This window comes from Heliangelus exortis, chromosome 21, assembly GCF_036169615.1.
Source record: "Heliangelus exortis chromosome 21, bHelExo1.hap1, whole genome shotgun sequence".
Lineage (NCBI taxonomy): Eukaryota > Metazoa > Chordata > Aves > Apodiformes > Trochilidae > Heliangelus > Heliangelus exortis.
The window spans coordinates 5,891,857-5,912,256 of NC_092442.1; the positions used below are offsets into that span (position 1 = coordinate 5,891,857).

The window sequence follows — 20,400 nt, forward strand, 5'->3', positions numbered from 1 at the left end:
AAAAATTGGAACTCTCAAATCAAATGGGATCAAAACCAGAGAACAACTCTGGTAACACCAACCAGTAGAGCTGAAGGGAACAACTTCAACCTGCAAAAAAAACTTTAAATGTCAGCAGCTGCCACTCAAGGACCATTTATAGAAGAATCATTTTTTATTCTTGCTTCTTTTAGAGCAATACGTCGCCAACAAAGGAATGTCTGGAGTCAGGGAGCACTTGCCCATGCTCAGAACATCCCTCCCCATTTTAAGCCACATGTTTGAAGGATTTAACTACAAAATACACTATTCAAAAAACTATATCAAAGAAAGAGAAATGTTACTTCCTTGATTAATTCTCATAAACTATTTACTTTGAAGTCTTCCACATTTGAAGCAGGGACAAACTGGAATACATTGAAACATAATTGGAAATATAGGGGAAGGAAGCTTATTCTTCTCTCTCAGATATTTTTTACATCCCCACCAGCAAACTACCTAGAAGTTAGAGTTCTGCCTCCCTCACTTTCCCAACTAGAGAACCATTAAATCTCCCACCCTTTGCATCTGCAAAGCAGAATGGGAAATAGGAGCAATGTATCACACTGTATGCATTATTTTAATTATCAAATGCATGTAGGTCATGGGGAGTTGGAATTGTGAAAGCAAAAATTCAATCTTTTGGAAAACAATAACGCAGAGTGTGGATGTTGTTGCAATTAATCGTGGCTCTTAATATAGTAATCAATGACATTTGACATTTGCAACACTGAACAGTAACAATCTACCTAAGGAGGTCAAATGTAAACTAGAAATGGAAATTGTGATGGACCAGAAACCAAAGGAAGCCATGGAGATTGCATGGAAAGAAGGTAATGTAATTTGTTAAATGTTTATAACATAATTGTATTTTCTAGACTTTAGTTTTTTAAGAGAGGGAAGGAAGTTAGGAAAAAAGAAAAAGGTAATTAAAAGAAGTGATTTGCAGGAGAGGAGAAATGTTTACCCTCAGAGGCTATGCTTGTATTTCAGTCAACAAGCTAAATATAAAATAGCAGTAAGAAAAATTAACTAGGCAAACCAGAAAGATCCCCAAGGCTGGAAAAGTAAATACACTGAATTTCTATATTTAGAGAGCTGACATTTTTGCTTCTGAACAGAAGACACAGGCAATTGATACCTAAAAGATGTTGCTGATCACAGTATGCAGAGCAATCCTACCTGTGACCTCAGGTCAGAGGCCTGTGCATTCCATGGTAGCTTCAGCAGACAACCAGATGGCATAAAAAGCAAAAAGTCAGGTCACTGCCCTTCCAAGTTATTCCATTGACTGCCAGATCACAACGAGCAAGTGAGAGGGGAGCAGGAACTCAAACACTGGTAGGAATCACAGCATGCACTTGCTGCCCTCCAGCTTGCAGGAATGGGGTGCTAACCCTGCAGCCCTGTTCACTGCTCTCCCATACCTGCTGGTATATTCCCCTCTGAATGCACACATCCTTTCAGTGCTCTTACTACATCTCACACTGTGACCCTTGCAGCACTCTGCCCTTCCCCTCACCAAATGTTCCTACCTTCCCTACTGGATTCCACACACCCCACACAACCATTTCAGATCATTATGTCTGTCAAAGATAGTAAAACTTTCCAAACAGCACAAGCACTCCAGTGCATTCCTAGGGCATGTGAAGGGCACTTCCACACCCACATGTTCTCTTAGAGAGTACCAAGCACCACCCAAGACAACATCACACTCACATAGTACATCTAAAACCCTTTCTTGATTCCTTTGCTGTACTGGGATTTGCTGGTTCCACCATCCTCCATGACAACTGAAATCCAATCAGAAGCCTCTTGAGCACTATCAACACCACCTGCTCCTGCAGGAAGAGAGGAAGCAGGTCCTCCAGAAGCTCTGTACTTTCCTTCATCACTAAGACCCTTTTTTCAGATTGTGGACAACACTTGACTATTTGGGAAAACATGCAAGGAACTCCAGATTGAGCAGGTATGAGATACTGCAGCCCCATGATAACTCCTCTTTAACAGTCAGAGAATTGCTTAAATCTACAGACATAACGTTTTCAGTCCTTCTCTTCTCAAACTTTTTAAGTTTATCAATTAATGCCTTGAACATTCCTACCCAGTCAAAAGCCCATGTACATGTTTTCATAATGTTTCCTCATTCTCAACCTCAACATTTTCCAGTGTCAGTGAATTCCATGGCCGATTACACTTTGTGTGAAAATAATCTTTGCACCTCTTTGGCAACATTTAACTTAACAGAATGTTCCTCTTCCTATAACACAGAAAAACAGAGATCACAATCTGCCTTCTCTATGACACTATTGTACCTATTTTTTTCCCCTCCTAGTGTCTGTCCCACATTGCAGTACACAGCTAAAGCACGGATAAAATTTTGCTCAAGTAAATACACCCTGGAGGAACTGAGTGGCAGCGACTCCTTAAGAAGGTATTTCCTGCTGTCCCCTGGGGTGGTTGTCCTGGAGAAAGAAGCTCAAGTCCCCGGGAAGGACCCAAGCAGAGCCCAGCACCAGTGTGCTATGTTCACATCCTCATGCCCCTTCCACCCAAGAAAAAGCTCCACCCTTTCATCTCCCCTAAATAAGAGCACAACTTTCTCCCCCTCTCCTCACACTTTTTCACTCCCACCTTGGCTTCCTCCTCAAAACACGTGTCTCCTGGGTTTAATTCTATTTCAACCCCTTTCAAATAACTTCCCAGGGGTCTTTCACAAAGCAGGATTAAGCATTTCACTTCTTGTCTGAAGCCTTGAAAATCTGTCTCCCTTCTTCTCATACGAGATACCCCTCTGAAAGCTGTAAAACCACCAAAACAATTGAAGAAATCTTACCGCGCCTCTGAACTTCATTTCTGCCTCCTGGCAGAGCTCCCGCAGAGCTTGCAGAGACTTAAGTTTACGCTGCTCCAAAAAGCAGGAATCTGAGGATAAGTTCTCCCTTCTGTCAACTGCCTTTTTTTTTTTTTTTTTTTTTTTTCATGACATTTCGGTGCAGTCAGAACTCCTTCCCTCCCACCAGCTCTTACTGGAGCATCCCCGAGAGGGCGTTTTCCAAGGAGAGGAACTCCCCTTCCAGAAGGAGACACCGCTCTGCACAGATGAGAAGCAGCCCAAGAGCAAAGGAATCAGCTGTCGTTTGCCTGCAGCCTGTCTGCGGAGTTCCCGCAGCCCAATGACAGGGGAAAACGGAAAGAAAAGTAATCACAGATTCTGGAAAACCTGGTGCAGAGCCCAGCATGCAAAACCACAGCAAACGGGACAGGAAGCGATGTGCTCCGTTTTGGCAAGTTTTTTTTTTTTGCATGGAAACAGCAGCAGCAGCATCGAAAGGACTCCCCGAACCCACTCCCAGCTCACCCCAACCACAGCAAAACTTCCTGGGCTGACGATTACACCGGGAATCACTCTGTCAGCAAATCGAAGGATCACAAAGGGTCCGGTTTGCCCTGTCTGCCCTCGCAAGGACTGTATTGGTTCAGCACTATTTTATTCCAGAGACATTTTGAGGCGCCCACCCTCAAAACACCCTCTTCATACAGAGGTCCCCGAGGTCCTTATCACAAAAAAACCTGCTCTACAAAGCAAGAACCTTCCTAGCAGGACACAGTTGAGCCCTTAGTGCCCAACCCTTGCAAGCAGAAGTAGCACGTTACAGGGATTTGTGATGAAGCTTGGGTAATGCTTCTGAAGTGGGTGGTGGTGGTGCCACCAGCTCTTCTGCCTTCATTAAATTTCATTTTGAAAAATGACTCAAAAGTACCTCTCAGTTCTTGCACAACTATTTGGAACAATTTTTATTCACTTCTTATCGTCAATCAGCTGAGGAGTTAGGTGAATTATTAATAGAGGCAGCCTCAGGATACATTTCAGGGGTGAGTTTAGCACTGGTCTTTTCCAGAGCATTGAAAAAACCAGACAGTACTTCAAAACCCAGCTCTATGCAGGAGCACAGGTAAGATCAAAGGTAATCTAAGCTACATCTCCCAAATGGAGTCACATCAGCCACTATCGAAACACAACAGCAAGCCCTGAGCCAGGAGTTTTCAAAGTATAATTAGAGCTGTAGCCTGGCAGCTCTGATTCTTCAGGAGGACAATGTCAGCTCTCCATCATAATTTCTCAGATCAGTCTAGTTGTAGTCAAACAACAGAGTCAATAAAACTCATGTTACAATTTTAAGTTATGTATTAGCCCTGAGTTATCTTCACAGCAACAACTTCACCTTTCCCCTAGTTTATACCTCCCAACACTTCCCTAAGAGGAGAATATACAAAAGCCCTATGTTTAGAAATACATTTTTTACAAATGGCCCTTGGCTTTTTAATGCAGAACTCATTTATTTATTCACTGGAAAAAATCTTTACTCAAAACGTGGTTTGTTTGTTGGTTTTTTTTTCTGTAGTCAAACTACTGCCCAGCTCTTGTTGGCAAGAAAAACTGTGTGGGAGTGGGTTAGCCTGAAGTGGGAGGGGAAAAAAGAGTTGAAAAGCAGAGATACCCAACCGAATTTTGATCTAATTTTGATCTAAAAGTTCTTGATTCCAAATTACTAAGGTGATAAAACCAGGCTCTTCTTTGAGGCCACAGAACCCAACCCTCATCTGTGATTTCTGCTGAGGATTGCTGGCTAGGTCTGTACCCCTACTACAGGCAACCACAGGCAGAGGTATGAATCAAGTTTTCCAGGCCTCACCAGTTAGAAGTGACTCATACAAACCCCGGATTAGAGCACTGGGATTGCTCTGCTCGTTGCTGATAAGCAGCTGATTCCCTGCATACAATTCCACATTCAAAGCAAGGGGACTGGAAACCTTTCCTGTCAGCCCTGCTCCGACGGGCTCACTGAGCAGTGCGTGACTGCTCCGAGCTACGCCCCCAAGCAGTGGCTCTACTGGGAAAAAAAAAACAGAGGTTGGCCCCACAAAACTGGCACCAGCAAACCAGTCTTCCCCTCTGCTGTGCCAGTTCCACTGCACAATCTAAATCTGGAGGTCAGAGACGTTGGCTTGGGTTTATGCTATTTAAAATCAATGTAGATCACACCTACATTATTCCAAAGGCAAAAAGGTGTCAAGTTAATCTATCATTGTATCTCTTTTTTTCTGGATTTTTATAAGATTCATTACTTCAGCCCTGCTGAACGCATATTCCATAATTAGAAAGCACTTGGCAAAGATACCATGGGAAACAAACCACCCTAAACAGGCCAGGAATTTGAGAGCCCTTCCTCTTGCAGGTCAGAGGAACATCTTAAACAAAAAATAGACATTTCTTTAACCTGTCACACGTGTCCTGCTGTCCAGACTATACTGACCTAAAACTGATTAAAATGCCTTACATTCCTAAGACACCCTACAGCAGAAACTGAAGGTTCTGAAGGACATTTGTCCCACTGGTTAGGAAAAAAGCCCTGTTCCTGCAAAGGATGAACTTTTGACTGAATGATAAATGGATAAATCAGTGCCCTGCCAAAGAATCACTACTAAATACTCTAACAAGCTTAACAATGAAGCAGAACCTCATCCCCATATTATGAGCCCTCATAAGAATTGTCTGGTTTTTTACACTCTTTTTTTGTTTATACTAATGTATGTCCTCTTTCCCCATTCAGACTGGCTAGCTGTTCCTTGAACAAGTAGTTAGGACAGAAGCTTGGACATAAGACATTGGTCCCTGGAGACACAACATTCCTCCTCAGTTTTGAAAGTGCAGACCTATAAAGGTTAAATAAAAAGCCCATTATACTGACTCAAAAGGTGTCTCAAGATGGCAAAAGTTCTTAATTTTACTGCAAACTTCATGACACCACAAGTTCTTGATTCTGTGTGAATGCATTTGCACGGTTATAGACAAAAGCTTAAAAATATGTTAGGTGTGGCCAAAGGGTTCAAAAACCAGAAGACAAAGAATATTTAAATTATTATTTTGGACTCTAATTTATGCTTTGTAATGCCTAGAACTGTCAGTACTGGTTTTGTTTGTTTCAAGAAAGCTTCAACAGTGAGAACATTAAACTTCTTTTCTTCCCAAGCTTGATCTTTCACAAATAAACAACAATATTAGAAGAAAAAATTAGTATTTCAAAAACTGAAGATGGAGATTCACACCTCTGCTATCCACTATTTTCACACCTCTGATGACAAATGCATTTGAGAAACACCAGATCAAGAAGCACATAGGCAGCACTCATTTTTAGTTATGGCTCCCGCACACACACAATAATTTTGGGTCGATGACGCCAGCAAAACCAGAAACTGGGTTAATCTAACAAATTAAGATAAATTTTCCTTGTTGTTGTTCTCTGCTGAGCCAGCCAAACAGAAATGGATGACTGGCTTTGACAGTGACCATCAGAACAAAGTCCCACTTTATAATTACCAGATGCCCTTAACATGATGCCAGTTTGTCTCATGCATGTGGCTGCTCTGGCTTAGGGCTGTGTTCTACAGGACCAGAAGACAGTTGCCTCTACAGCTGATTTTACAAACACACCCTGCCCGTTCTGAATCCAACAGTAACTGTTCAACTATCTTAGTTTAAAAACAACAGTGAATTCAGTTTGATTGCTTTGCCCTTGCTTTGATAGAATCATTTCAAGCAGCTCCCCTGCAGGGTCTGCAGCAGGAACAAGAGGAGCCGTCTTGACAGAGCTGTTAATACAAACAGCCTGACTCAGTTCAGCTCATGTACATTCCTCCCAACTGACTTTCTAAACAGTCACTCCCAGTGGCAGGACCTACATCTTCCTTTTAAGGGGAAAAAATGTTTTCACAGGAAAAATTAAGTGTTCAAAGCCTGTGCATATCTCTGTGCTTTCAGTGACCAATCACTCCTTTAAAAAGATGTTCTTGTTGCGTGCAAACCAAGAAAACTCTCCCTCCTCAATATACAATTATTCCTCTTTTTTTAAACACATTGATTAGGTTTCCATTAGGCTGGCAGATCCAGGTGAAATATCCTATTGCACTATTTTTAAAGCAAACCAACATGAAAAAGAGAATTTGTTTTTCAAAGTACTTGGACAACTAATTCTGAGAGAGAAGAACATGGCTGAGAAAGAGCAGGCAGAACTTACAGGCTACAGACAAGGCTTTACAGCTCGCATTGATGGTTGACAGTTCCTATTCCTTCAAGTTTCTTTTTCTGCATTTCTGAAAAGAGGCTTAGTGTTAGAAGGGGATTAAGACTGGAAAGCATATAATAACAAAAACTTCTTGTTCTATTGACACTAGATAAGGAAAGAGTGAACACTGGTGCTTCGCCTGCATGTTAGATGAAGGAAACAGGATTTCCCTCTGCTACTCCCCAAGCAAAGATCCCAAGGAAACGTTTCTAATAATAGGAAATTTCTATATAAGGCCAGATCAGCACTAAACTGTTTGCAGTCTGGAAAAGAAGAACATACAAAAGTACTGAAGAGGGATAAAACTGGCAGAGCAGTGCTCTTCACACACCAGTACTCTCAGGCAAGGCAGCATGCAGCAACCCAAGATGAGATGGGCAGCACTTAACCTGTGACTCTTCTCTCCTGAGCAGAGAGGGGCCTCTCCCACAGCCCAAAATAGAAAATTAGATGTACAAATTAGAGCCACTGTGTCCATCTTCTATTATGCCCTTGCTTTTCTTGATGGGAGGAAAAAGACAGAACAGACTTTTCAACCTGCAAAAAAGCACCTGCAAAGGAGGGCTGAGCAGACCCCTGATCTGGAAAGGGCAGAAGAAGACACAGCCACATCCCAAAGCATGATGTGGCCAGTGCTAAGGCCAAAAGGAGGCTCACAGATCCCCAGCCTGCCCTCCCCAGGCAATAGATCCATGGTTTGCTCCTGTGCTTTGTGAACTGGACAGCTCATTTTGTTTTAAACTGTAAAGATGTTGGGCACCTGTGGAAGAATCCATTTAACTTGATATCCTAAATGCTCTCATGTAATTGCATGAATGTCTTACAGTTTCAGCAACAGTTGCACCCAACTACAACAAACTCAGCAAAATTGTCAGCCTGACTTGTCTGGAGCCATAACCACAGCTCCAGTGCACGCTTTTCACCATCACTTCAGCAGACACAAAACCTGCAAGCCCAGTTAACAACAGATTTTCCTTCTCCTTATACAAATGAAAGGGAGTTTCTACAACAACGCTCACGAAGATCTCATTTGGATAAAGTGATATAACTGGAACATTTTCCTGTGATCCCCAGTGAGGGGTATCTCTCCATCTCTGCTTTCTCTTTGAATAAGGCCAGAAGCTCTGATTTCCCAGTGCAGAGAAAGCTTGCTGAGCAAACACAGCCTGACCCAGCCCATAGCAGCCATGGAAATGAGTACAATAGACATTTCTAGACAGGTTTATCACCCAGACTTTTTTCTGACTCCAAGAGATCTCTGTAACAAAACGTACAAATAATTCTGTATCTCTAGCCCTGCTACATCACATCTCTCTTCTATCTACAAATGCAGCCCCTGCAGAGTTTCATAGCTTCTAGAGGAACTTGAGAGCAAATCCCAGCCAAGGTAAGACATTGAGCTGAAATAGTCTGCCACAGCAAAGTTAAGCTGAGAGCCTTTTAAAAAAAGCCAAGCTTGGGTACCCTTATGAAAGACTCATTGATGAGACAGTAAGGCAGAGTTCTGACAGCAGAAGCACTCTTGTACATCACAGCATCAGGAGCTCCACACTCCCAATGAGAACACCCTGATGAGATTAATAATTCCCTGTAGTGTTCCAGAGGATTGCTCCAATGTAACCAGGCTCTCAGGTACCATCTGCACCAGTTGCTCATCTCTTGCCCTTGCTCCTGTACTACCTGGTCAGAAAAGAACGTACACTCTGAGTGTGTTAAGCTTTCCAGGGCATACAGCAATTCTGCTGGCAAGGGAATGTTTTATATTTGTCTTATCTTTAGGAACATCTTGATTTCTGAAGATTTTTAAACTGACCTTTAATTATTTTCCAATTAAATATTTAACATTCTTGCCTGCATAGGGAGAAACAAGTGCAGGCAACAAGCAGGATTTTTTCAGAACCAGTAAACATATGTGGTTGAGTCTTCGAGAACACCTTTTTGCCTCTTTTCTCATATAATCACTGCTCCATAACAAGTATAAAGCAATTCAAAAAGATGGTACTGTGAAAAACAGTTTAAAAGGAAATACATCTCTCCAAAATAGCCAAATGAAATTGTTTCTTTCAGGTACTAGGAAGCTTTTCCTTTTCATAAAGCCTGAATAACACTACTGTTGAACTCTTCATTTGCTGTCTAACCCCCTAAACCATGTACTTTTCTTCAAGAGTGATTAAAGCACAGGTAATATCTGGGTTCTATTAGTATACTCAAGCTTCCAAGGTCAGGAAAATACAGGCCAAATGGCTAAAACTTTCCTGAAAAAAGAGAGATGATATATGGAATATATTTCTTGAAATTCTGGGGTTTTTATAAAATAGCTTGTACATGAGTGATGCCCCCAAAACTACTCCCAGTCCCCACTCCTGTTAGTGTAATAACAAAACCCCTAATAAGGAAAACATAAAGATGAATACATCAGTATAATTTGTACCCCAAATATATTGGTACAATGGCAACTGTCAGGTTTGTTCCATGTAATATCTACAGGTTCAATAAGGAAAAAAAAACCTAAACAAAACACACCAACCTGCAAGTATTCTTGCAACATTTCACTCTGATGCCAGAAACAGGTGATACCTGAGAGAAAGGAGTTCCTATTTTCCTTCTGGGTGTGACTCTTTTTTAATGCAAACTTAGCAATACTATAAGCAAATTACAAACAACCAAGTGGAGCCAAGCTCTGTGAGCCCAGAAAAAGGGCACATTCAATGCTTTAGACATTCAAACAAGTGGAGTAGGTTTTAATTTAATGATTTATAAGTGTAGAGTTTACAGGCACAAATTGTACTTCCACCACTGGTTTTGTTTTTTTTTTTTAATTCTCTGTCCCAAACTGACTTTGTTGGCCTAAGGCAGGCAGTTCTTCTGGGACAGTGAAAAGTTATAAATAAATTCTAATAAAACTATTAGGAAGACAGATGGTACCAAACTTCTTTCAAACCCTTCTTTGTAAGGGAACAAAGAACATTTTATATTTATTGTGATGGCACAAGTCCCCTATGAAAAGTTTAAAGAAAGAGTTTTAACAACAGTCTGGAGTAAAACCAGATCATGACCCCGAAATAAGAATATCCAATAATCTGTAGAAATTCCAGATTATGCTAAAAGAAATGGCCTAATCTGTTTCCAAAAGCAGGGGAAAGCAGACACACAGTGCAGACTGGCTCTCTGGCAGTGTGTCAGACTTGAGGCCTGGCAACCAAGAGGAGCACGTGGGCAGATGATATTGCAGCTGGTGTATGTCTGAACTGCTTCCCTTTACCCTGCCTATTCCCTTGCTTCTGAAAAGGAGGGTAAAAGCCACCAGCTGAAGGGTATTGTCTGAGGTAATCTCCTTCTGACCACTCCAACAGTACCCCCAAAGATTCCACAGTGCACAAACTCTTTAATGTTTTTTGTGAATTGCAAAAATTTTTATCCTAAAATAGATATCCTTGGTTAACGTGGAATGATAACTTGCAATCATGTTGGCAAAAGTATTGCAGGATGTCTTGAAAACAGAAGCATCGATTTAGAAGGACATCCCAGATCTCCCAGCATCTGCTTGCACTCATCAGATGAACCAGAATATTGTTTTCTAACATTTTAAAACCCTTTAAAAATGGATACTCCTATTGAAGCAAAACTACAATAAATCGAGATTTTTTAAGTGAAAGAAGAAGAAACCATGTTTTTTAAAAAATCAGAATCATTGGCTTGCAATTTAGTAAGCAACCGTTGAAGTGTAAGGAATATCTCATGTCTAACACACAATTTCAAATCCCTCAGGAGAGCCACACTATCCTGCTCACAGCATTTTCAAGATATTCTACATTATCAGAGACAGAGGTTTAATGAAAAACAAAGACAAAACACATACTAAAGAATAATCAAGGAGCCCATTCCTTTGTGGTTCTCAGGAATGCATATTCCACATCTGGATAAACATGTGACTCTGCAATGAATGGAAACACTGATTCCCCAGCTGTGGCCAAGTCCAAATCCTTCCTTTCTCTGATTTACTTGTAGCTCTACATTAGGTGGTTGAAAAACTGCATAAATCCTGCTGAGACAGACAAAACAGGTAGTCACAGGCAGGCCCAGCAATCTTCTATTGACCCCTTACACCTACTATGTAAACTTCTTCTAGGCTGTGATCTCCAACTCAAAAAATACTCAAGGAATTTCCACAGCTCCTGTTACTTGAGGCTAATGAGCTGGTTGTGAAAGTTGGGACATAAACAGGAACACCAACTGTTCCACAGCATTCTGTTCATCGAGAGATGAGGACTGGCACCCCTGAGAATAAGAGACAGGAAAAGGGAAGCATCCACTTGTGCTGACAGAGATAATGAGCACATCCTCAAAAAAGTGAAAGGTGTCCTGCCTCGAGGCTACCAGTGTGTAGGTGGGGAGTGCACAGATTAGGAGATCCCATGGAAATCAGGTATCTTTTGTTCTGATGTTGTTTGAGCAAATCCTACTGTCCATAGCAGCCAGAAAGATGACAGGAACTGTCAGAAGTCTCATCCCACTGGATGTAAACACTTTTATTTTCTCTGATTCAACAGGCAGATTCTCTACAGCCTCTTGAGTAAAGTGAGAGGGAATCTGAGCTCTAGCCTGAAAGAGGAGTCCACAAGTCTGAAGAGTAGGCATGTCCCATAGAAAATCAGTACATCTTATCACAGACTATAATACAAAAAATACAAAATGCAGACACTAGCCTGCATATAAATTTTGATTAAATTTAAATTTGATTAAATTTTTATTAAATTTTCAGTTCTAACAGCTCTCAGATATTGCCAGAGCAGCATCATTTGCTATTGTAGCAACAACATGAACCCACCATAACGACCCTACAATGATGAGAGGAGACTGGAAAAGGATGAGAGCTGATGCAGTGTGCATGGCAAGCCATAGATTAACTCTGCTTCACTGAGGCCAGTGGGAACTCTGCCATCAGCTTCAGTTGTGTTGGAGTACACTGTGGCAGGAAAAATGGCTAAGCTCGTTTAAATCACCTAAAGAAAAAGAAAATCATCAAAGCATCATTGTTTATTTCAGGAACTATTGTTTGAATGGCTGATCTAGACAAAAACAGGGACACAGGGAAGTTCATCACAGTAAATTATTGATCCGCTGCTTTCTAGACATCGAAACTGGTAATTAAACAAATGGTAAAAAGATACTTCATCAATTATACAAGTGTCACTTTAAATTACACTTGCTCCAGGGTGAATAAAACACAGAGGTTAAATGCTCTGGGTACTTCTTCATGCTGGCTTCTTGTTCAAAATCCTCACTGAGACACTGATTCTAATTCTTTTACATCGCTGCCTCAGAGCTGCATGCTCTTTGCACGTATTAATCTAGATAAGGGGAAATGAGAGCTTTTGTTTCACCAATCTTTTTGCACAGTCCTGTGGTCAGGTGAGAAGATTTGAAGCTGAGACTAGTGGGACCCCTCTGCTGCTCAACTGGATTAGCTATATGGTCCTAGGTCTTGAGCACAATCCCTGTGAAAACAGCCCTCCCTCAAAAATCACACATAAAAAAGGGTTTGTCTACTAACAGTCAGTTGTGACATCGGTGATGTACTGAGCAGACATTCAATACTGGTAGCTCTTATGGGTTTTAGAAAATATATTCATGTTCACACCCTCCATGACCTAAAACAACCCCAGCAAGATGCTTCTGAGGCAATATGATGATGACATCAAAGATACCCTTTTAAGCAGAAATCGTGTCACAACCATGATGACTACTCCAGTATCATTTAAGATACTTTTTTATATCAGGGTTCCTGTCTGACTACATCGAGCTTAAATTTATTTCAATTTCATGTGTTAAATATTATATGAATGTAAAAATCAGAACTTGCTCTAATACTCATTTTGAAACAAAAACCACATTCAAAGAAGAGCTTGGCCATCTCGCAGTTACTGGTAAAGACACTCTCTAGAATCATTATTACATCTCTCTAACAGGTTTCACTTTGGGAAAGCATTTATTGAAGGATGAGTTCATCAATTAATTGAGACAGGTCAGGGAGTATAATTATTCTAAGTGAAAGACTGCATATGCAGCATAAGCAGACAACTTAAAAGCACATGTAAAAAAGCCCTGACAGGTGGACACAGCTGGCACCCCTCACTGAGCAGAAGCAGCAGTGAAGCAATAATTCTAGGAGGCAAGATCAGGGAAGCACAACTTGCTGGTGGAGCCAGAACAATCCTAGAAGTCAAACAACTTGGGCTTGCCACGGTGAAGTGGGAAAGAAATAAAGGTGGGAGTTCAACTCAGAGGGGAAAGAGGCCAAGGTGATAAAAAGCAGGAATATTCTGTGGAAGCTGGAGATGAATGCTCCATCAGCTGATGCAAATACTCAAGGTGGGAGGTGAAGGGTGGACAGTAGAAGTTTCCTTCAGGAAAGAACACTAGGTCTTGGTACAGGGACAAGAGAATCAAAAGGCTGACTCTCCCCACCACTCCCCAAATAATGAAGCTGAAGCACAAGGAGAGCAAGCTCTGCTGTGTGGGCCTGATGCCAGCTGCTCTATGAAGTTTCCCTGGCCTGTTCTAAGGAGAGTTACACAATGTGAGCCTTTATTCATAAGTGCCTGATGGCGTCCTGTGTATATAACAGCTCCTACCAGCACAACCGTATTTGTGGGAAACGTTAGGAAGACTGTCTAAAGGAGATAAAGTCTTTGAGTTGCAGATGAAGCTGCCAGCTCTCTCTTCCAGCTTGTCAGAGCAAGTCCTTCTAGAAGTCAGCAGCCTGGAATGAAGAGAATCTTGCATTTGTGCATGTATGTATGGTTCAGACAGTCAGGGTGGAGTGGCTGACTTTAATCATACTTTCCACAATGGGAGGGGAGTGGCAAAGTACAGTGAGTGATGGGCATTATCTGCAATATATTCACAAATTCCTCTTCTTTGACTTTGTATTTCAAACCTGACCTCCTCTCCTGCTTCCTCTAGCCCCCAAAGAAGGGGAAGGGCCAGTGAACAGAACTGGAATTATTGAGTCCTTCTCATTCTCTGGATTCCTGGTGCCTGTGATAGGCAGCACAAAGGCAACACACACTTGTCTGGTGATCTGATGAATTCCACGTTCTGGAGAATTACTGGAACAGCTGATGGGTCACAGGAGTAGCAGGTATCAGAGTGGTTTGAGTAGGAAGGAACCTTAAAGATCATCTTGTTCCAACCCCCCTCCATGGGCAGGGACACCTCCCACTAGACCAAGTTGCTCAAAGCCCCATCCAACCTTAAACACTTAGAGGGATGAGGCCTTCACAGCCTCTCTCAGCAACCTGTTCTAGAATCTTACCACCCTCACAGTGAAGCATTTCCTCCTAATTAAAGTTCTACCCTTCCCTGCAAAGCTAAACCCCACTGTTCCAAAATTCACTAATCCAAGTGCTAATCCATGACACCTCTGTTGCTCCAGTTTACCTGCTGGGTGGTGATAACCTTTGTGTTTGATATACACACTTAAAGTTGTTTCTTTATTTGTATTCTGCCAGAATCTCTCTTTTCTAGGGAAAAAAAATAAGTACCAGTAGAGCATCTAAAAATATGGGCTTCTACTAGCAATTGCCAAGCTTCTGTAGCTTGTTATGAAGCCTCTTAAACAAGAGTTTATGTACAGTATTTAAAAAAGGAGTAAAGCTCCAAAATAGTTTAATCCCACTGCCCACTACTGTGTTAGCAACAATACTCCAAAGAATTTCAGTTCAAACCACTTTTGGTTGCCTTCTACCCGCACAATGAGGCTACAGTCCACTAAATCACATGGAGCTTCAATTCCATCTAGAAATAGCCTCTTGAAGTCTCTATTGCAGGATAGCATTCCTACATTTTATTTACTTGGGTGCCACTACTGGTGGTGACAGCAATAACAGCTACAAATTGCAGGAACCTGCATGTATGCCCAGGAAGGGCACACATCCAGATCCAACCTCTTGCACGAAAGGTTTTGGCAGCAAAACAAATTCCTTCTCCTTCACCCTTTCTGCCTGTGTTGATCACAACGTCATGCCCAGACACCACAACACCGTAACCTTGTCCCACTCACCCCACACACACTGTGCTAAGAGCCCCACAGGGCCCCGAAGTCCTTTGAAACTTTACACCTGTTGAAGAGCAGTGCAAAAATGGGCATCCCTGGGTCCTCAGCCAGGCAGCGTGACCTCCCTCCAGGCCACCATTGTACTGGGTTTCCCCACCTCCTTCCACAAATGGCAACAGCTCTGGGAAGCATCAGAGGTGTAGCTGCTCCAGAGGGAGCTGAACACACCAGACATCAGTGCCCAACTGGACCCCTCTAACCTGGGCTGTGCTCCCTGCTTTGAACCCCAGCCGCTCTGCATGCTGCTCAGGCAAGAAGCAGAACACACACCAGCTTCTCTTGACTCAGTGTCTAAGCATGTTCACCCTGTGTGTCTGTACCAGGATTTATCAGTGCCTCTCTATTCCTGACCTGATACCATGTTAATGGGCACTGCAATGCAGGCACTCCATGGGCAGGTGGTCACTGTACAGCTTAGGAGCCATAACAAGTACTAGTGCTTGGGAATGCCCGCTCCTAGAAGTGGAGTGGAGACAGCATATTCTATTTGTCAGTCTTAATAAAGCTAACATTTAGAAGACAACTAATTACCATTTATGTTCCAAACAGCTGGCCTAGCTCCACATCCACAGGCTGGGAGGTTTTAGTGCCAGTCAGCCCACACACCAGGGCACAGAAGTCCCCCAGTGCCACTGCAGAACCTTCTCGTAAACACAGACTTCTCACTGCCACTGACTTCAAGGATCAAAAACCAGTTGTGTAAGAAGAGAGCAGCTTCATAAGCCATCATTCCCACAGTATTGCATTACAGACACTTCTCCAAGGTGAAAAAAGCACAGAAAGTGTCCTCCAAAGCAGCAGAGTGCAGTCACAGGCTGCACTAAGCTGACCTAAAGAGCTGACATCACTGGGATGCAGCCCACCTTTTGTTCCCAGCTGTGCTTGTCCTAGCCCTGTCCCCTCTCTGTGCTTGGACCAATATCTGTTCAGCTCTGTGATGAGTCAGTTCAGGGAACTAAACAAACAGAAAAGTTTTGTTGGGTTTTTTTTTTCCCCCTTCATTACTGTTCCCCAAACTGTTTCAAATGATTCACTGGTCAACTGGATGCTAGCGTAGGCACAATGCAAGGAGTAGAGAACTACAGCAAAACCAGTTTAAATAAAACTTCATATTGGTATAAGCTTATCTTAGATACTAGGGGAACACATCCTCCTGTCAGAGAAGTAAAGAAAGAGCACTTAATTGACAGTGACGTGGATGAAGTTGTAAGATGCTCTGGCTGCTTGCTTCATGTCCTGCCCTTTGCACATATACATGCTTCTAAATGTTTAAAACCTTGATAACCAATGCACACACATTATTACCAGCAGCAGCCTCCAGAACAAGCCCAGGAATGATCCTAGAGGCTACAGGACTATCAGCTGTAGAGTCCCACGATCAGGAAATCAACAATAAAAATTACCTAACTTGACACGTGTGGGTATGTATGTCACCCTACATTTGCCAGCAGAAACATGTGCCTTGTACTACTCTGCTGTTCAACATGATTGTGAACAACTGAAACTTTTTGGCAGGTGTCTCAGAAATGTGAGCTGGTGATGCCTGACTCTGCTTGCAAGCACAGAGAAGGGTGGGAGGGGGGAACCCCACTTGACACACTCATCACTGGGCCACTTACTGACCCAAATGAGCCCTCCCCTTACATATCAATCTGTGAATCTGAACCCAGCCCACACTAAACACTGATTGATTTTTCTACTCTAACAAGCTCTGTGTCACATTTGTGTTGACTAACCATCAGTTCAGATAAGTGGTTTGCAATTAAGATGCTTTGGTTTGGGGCCAGTGAAAGTATGGCCTGAAAAGCCCTTTTGAGAGTTCAGTGCAATGCTAGAGAGATTAACCAGAGAAATTCACGGCCCAAAACAGAAAGCCAGGTTTCAAGCTGACAGCTATTTTTAGAAACTTGTAACAGAATTTACCTTTCCAGCCTACCCAAAATAAAAAGATTTGTAACTACAAAATTTTTAATCAGAAAATAATTGCGTGTACAATGCTCAGAAAATATTTCTTTCCAGGCACATGGACTCAACTTGCAGCAACAGTGAGTTCCTTCCACTCCCTATTTCCACTCAGGGGGCAATGTGACCCTTTCCTAGATGCTACCTGTTTTTGGGGGTAGACAATCAATATTTCAGAAAAAATGCTGCTCAGTGACAAACAGCCAACCTAACTGAAGCCTCTAGAAAAAAATCTCACAGTTACATGAGTGTGCTTTTGAGTTCCATGGACTTCAGCCTGGACATAGTTCACATTCTCATCCTACACAGAGCCACTTTGAGGAATTTTCCTCCCATTGCAAGCTGAGAAAGTGGTTTGGACAACAGCAGTTGCCAGGTAAATATATTCAAGGCTTAAAGTTGAAACAAGCTCTTCTATGACCCCACCTAGACATGGAATCCTCAGAGCAGAAACAGGCTCTTGACTACGGATCAGGTTCAGTTTAAGGAGAGAAAGATCAAACACTCCTTTTCACTCTGCAAGTTTTTTTGCGTACAGGAATTCACATCTCTTGCAACATTTCCTCTCCACATGGTACCCTCATGATCAAGCTGCCAGCACAACACGGAAGTCCTCACTCCTAACCCTCTCCACCTGCCAGGCTCTCAGCACCAGACACCCCCTGCTCCAGCAGCTCTCACTGACACAGAAGAGGAAGGTTTCCAGGTGGTCACTGTCTACAGTAATCTCATCTTTAACTCTATTTGCTTTTGCTCACCTTTCCTTTATAGTTATTCCTTATATGAAAACACAATTACCTCAAATCAGATTGGTTTACACTTGAGACAAATAGTGTCTGGAAGCTTTACCCAAATATACAAATGGCCCATAACCATAAGGCTGTGTATTCTTTTATTATAACAGGCAAAAAGAAAAGATATTGTGCTTGCATCTAGAAAATAGATATTTTAAATATACTTTTCAAAATGTAGTGTTTGGTTTACTCAAGAAATGTCATAGGTATTTTTTTTTTTGGTTGCTGTTTTTGGAAAGGTGGAACAGATACAAAATAAGTTCTTCATTATACATTACTGAGCTTTTCCAGGAATCACATTGCTCTGAACCTTCTCTTCCAAGTTGTGATATTTTTTTAATTACGTGGGATTTAGTAGCTCTGAGGGAAAACGAAGAAAACTGACCACAAAATGCAGAAATACAGCTGTAAGATCTGAAATACCTTCAAAAGTTACATTTTAACAGTCCAAAGACTCTTCCCACACTGTCCCTTCACATGCAAGTCAGGCACACATAGCTGCCTCACTTCATTCCCACATAAACAAGTGGATGGAGACCATATTATATTGAATTGTGGGGACTTGGTGTTTGATCAGTACATCAAAAACCAATCCAGTCAGTATACAAACCCTGGTTGTTATTATAATCTTACTACATGTAATGGGTGGAGAGGAAAGCCACTGTAACATCTGTGAAAAAACAATGTGCTAACAAAAACCAGCAGATAAACAGTCCAAAAAAAAAAAAAAAAAAAAAATTGCCCAAAAATGAACTTCGGTGCTCACATAAATAAGGCAAAACAAACACCTGTTTTGCTGTCTAAGTTCCAGTTCTGACAAAGAAAGAATTCCTGGCTTCCTGGTTCAAAGGTGGGGATTTCCCTCCCAATATGCAGAACAAGCAACTCTGTGCAGAATTCTGTACAAAAATCCTAAGAGTAAAAGGCAACCTGTTATTTAAAACAACAACTGTGGACAGAGAATGAGGCTTTCTGGTGCCCAACTTGGAGGTTCACTAAAACCCTGAGAAAACAACACAAGTGATTTTGTGCAATCATCTTCCCTCTTCTCAAAATTGCATCACAACAGCCTTTGCTGAAGACCAGAACCTGAACTGCAGAAATACCACTTACAATGCAACATTGTGTGGTGTTGCAAACATGTATCAAGGGTGTTTTTTTGGTGTTTTGTTTTAAAAAAATAAGTTGATTATAGCATGCTGCCTTGTAATGTGTGGAACTGCATATTTTAGTTATTAAAGCTAACAAACAAGTCTGGCTGTTGAAAGTAATTTCCCTGAGTAAACAATGACTCAGTGTGGACTGTATAATGTAGAAGCTATTAGTTACTGTTAGCAAGCTTAAAAAACACAACTCGCAACACTATACAAAGCCGTACTTCAGAATGGAAAATAGTTTTCCTCCTACTTCTGTGGTTACAGTTATACTGTTTCAGTGGAATTTAATTTTCTAAAAAGCTAAACAGATCACTATCTCCTTATTGTACAACTGGACATTGACTTAGCTGGACCCTTCAGCCATGAACAATGAGCACAGTGAGAGAGCTGAGTTCACCCTCTTTTCTGTTCTCAGCTTGTCATTATAACTCTGAAATAGAGATTGCTTTTTCTTGGACAGGAATATCCCATCTAGACCAGGCAGCAGGTGGTAATGAAGACAGATGTACAGACAACCATAAAATATTGAGGATATGATAATGAAGAAAAAATGCAATTTTAAGATCACCCAAATCCTCTGACAAAGACTGGTCTCCAGTTGAATTACAGCTCCTTCAATAATCCTTCTCTTCATTAGTAAAATGGCCAAATACACCTGGTGATTGTCAGCTGGCATAAGGCACCACAGATCACTCTAATTAATGAAATGCAACCTCAGCTGCTAACACTCAAAGGTTTCTCTGTAGCATTAAAACCACCACAAAGGCTGTTCTGCAGCTCCCAGTACACCCTGTCTCAAAGATTAGGACCACATCTCTGTATTACCTTTTGTAAGGGTGAAATCTCTGGTCAGATAGAAGAATATTACAAGGAAACACAAACATCCATGGTAAACTTTTACCAGAAATGTGCCTCCAAAAGAAGTTACTGAAATTATAATTCAAAGGGGCAGTTTTTAAAGCAGCTATAGCTTATAAGGTCCAATCTGCATCCAAATAGCAGGCTGAATGCCATCATAACTGTGCTTTTGTCCACATGTATCTTTTTGCCTACCAGAATTTTTTAGAAAGCTCTTTTACAGGGAAAGGAAAAACCAAAAAACCCACATATATGTTTGGGACAGAGGGGACACTTTTTTTGTCATTTATAGACTGTTTCCTGGCAAAAATAAAAACACCTTTTGACATAATATTCTGTGCCACCAACAATTACACTGGCCAGCT

At 41.7% G+C, this 20,400-nt stretch overlaps 1 protein-coding gene and 1 long non-coding RNA gene across 6 annotated transcripts in view; one reads left to right on the forward strand and one right to left on the reverse strand.

Annotated features, from left to right (window-relative positions):
* The window catches only part of MYO1C (myosin IC), a 58,118-nt gene that overhangs the window by 29,163 nt on the left and 8,555 nt on the right, over positions 1-20,400 (reverse strand). Inside the window, exon 1 of one of the 5 annotated variants that reach the window (XM_071765430.1) lies at positions 2,855-4,629. The exons of 2 other annotated variants lie outside the window; for them this stretch is intronic. In XM_071765430.1, the coding sequence (XP_071621531.1) occupies positions 2,855-2,872 (18 nt within the window). In that variant the 5' untranslated portion in view covers positions 2,873-4,629. Of the gene's footprint in view, positions 1-1,200; positions 1,221-1,553; positions 1,662-2,854; positions 4,630-20,400 lie in introns of those variants that run through there. 2 more of the 5 variants (XM_071765429.1, XM_071765428.1) reach the window with 2 other exon arrangements.
* LOC139806178 (uncharacterized) lies at positions 1,737-4,201 on the forward strand. Its single transcript, XR_011730168.1, has 2 exons — positions 1,737-1,987; positions 2,354-4,201. It is a non-coding gene; the product is annotated as an uncharacterized lncRNA (long non-coding RNA).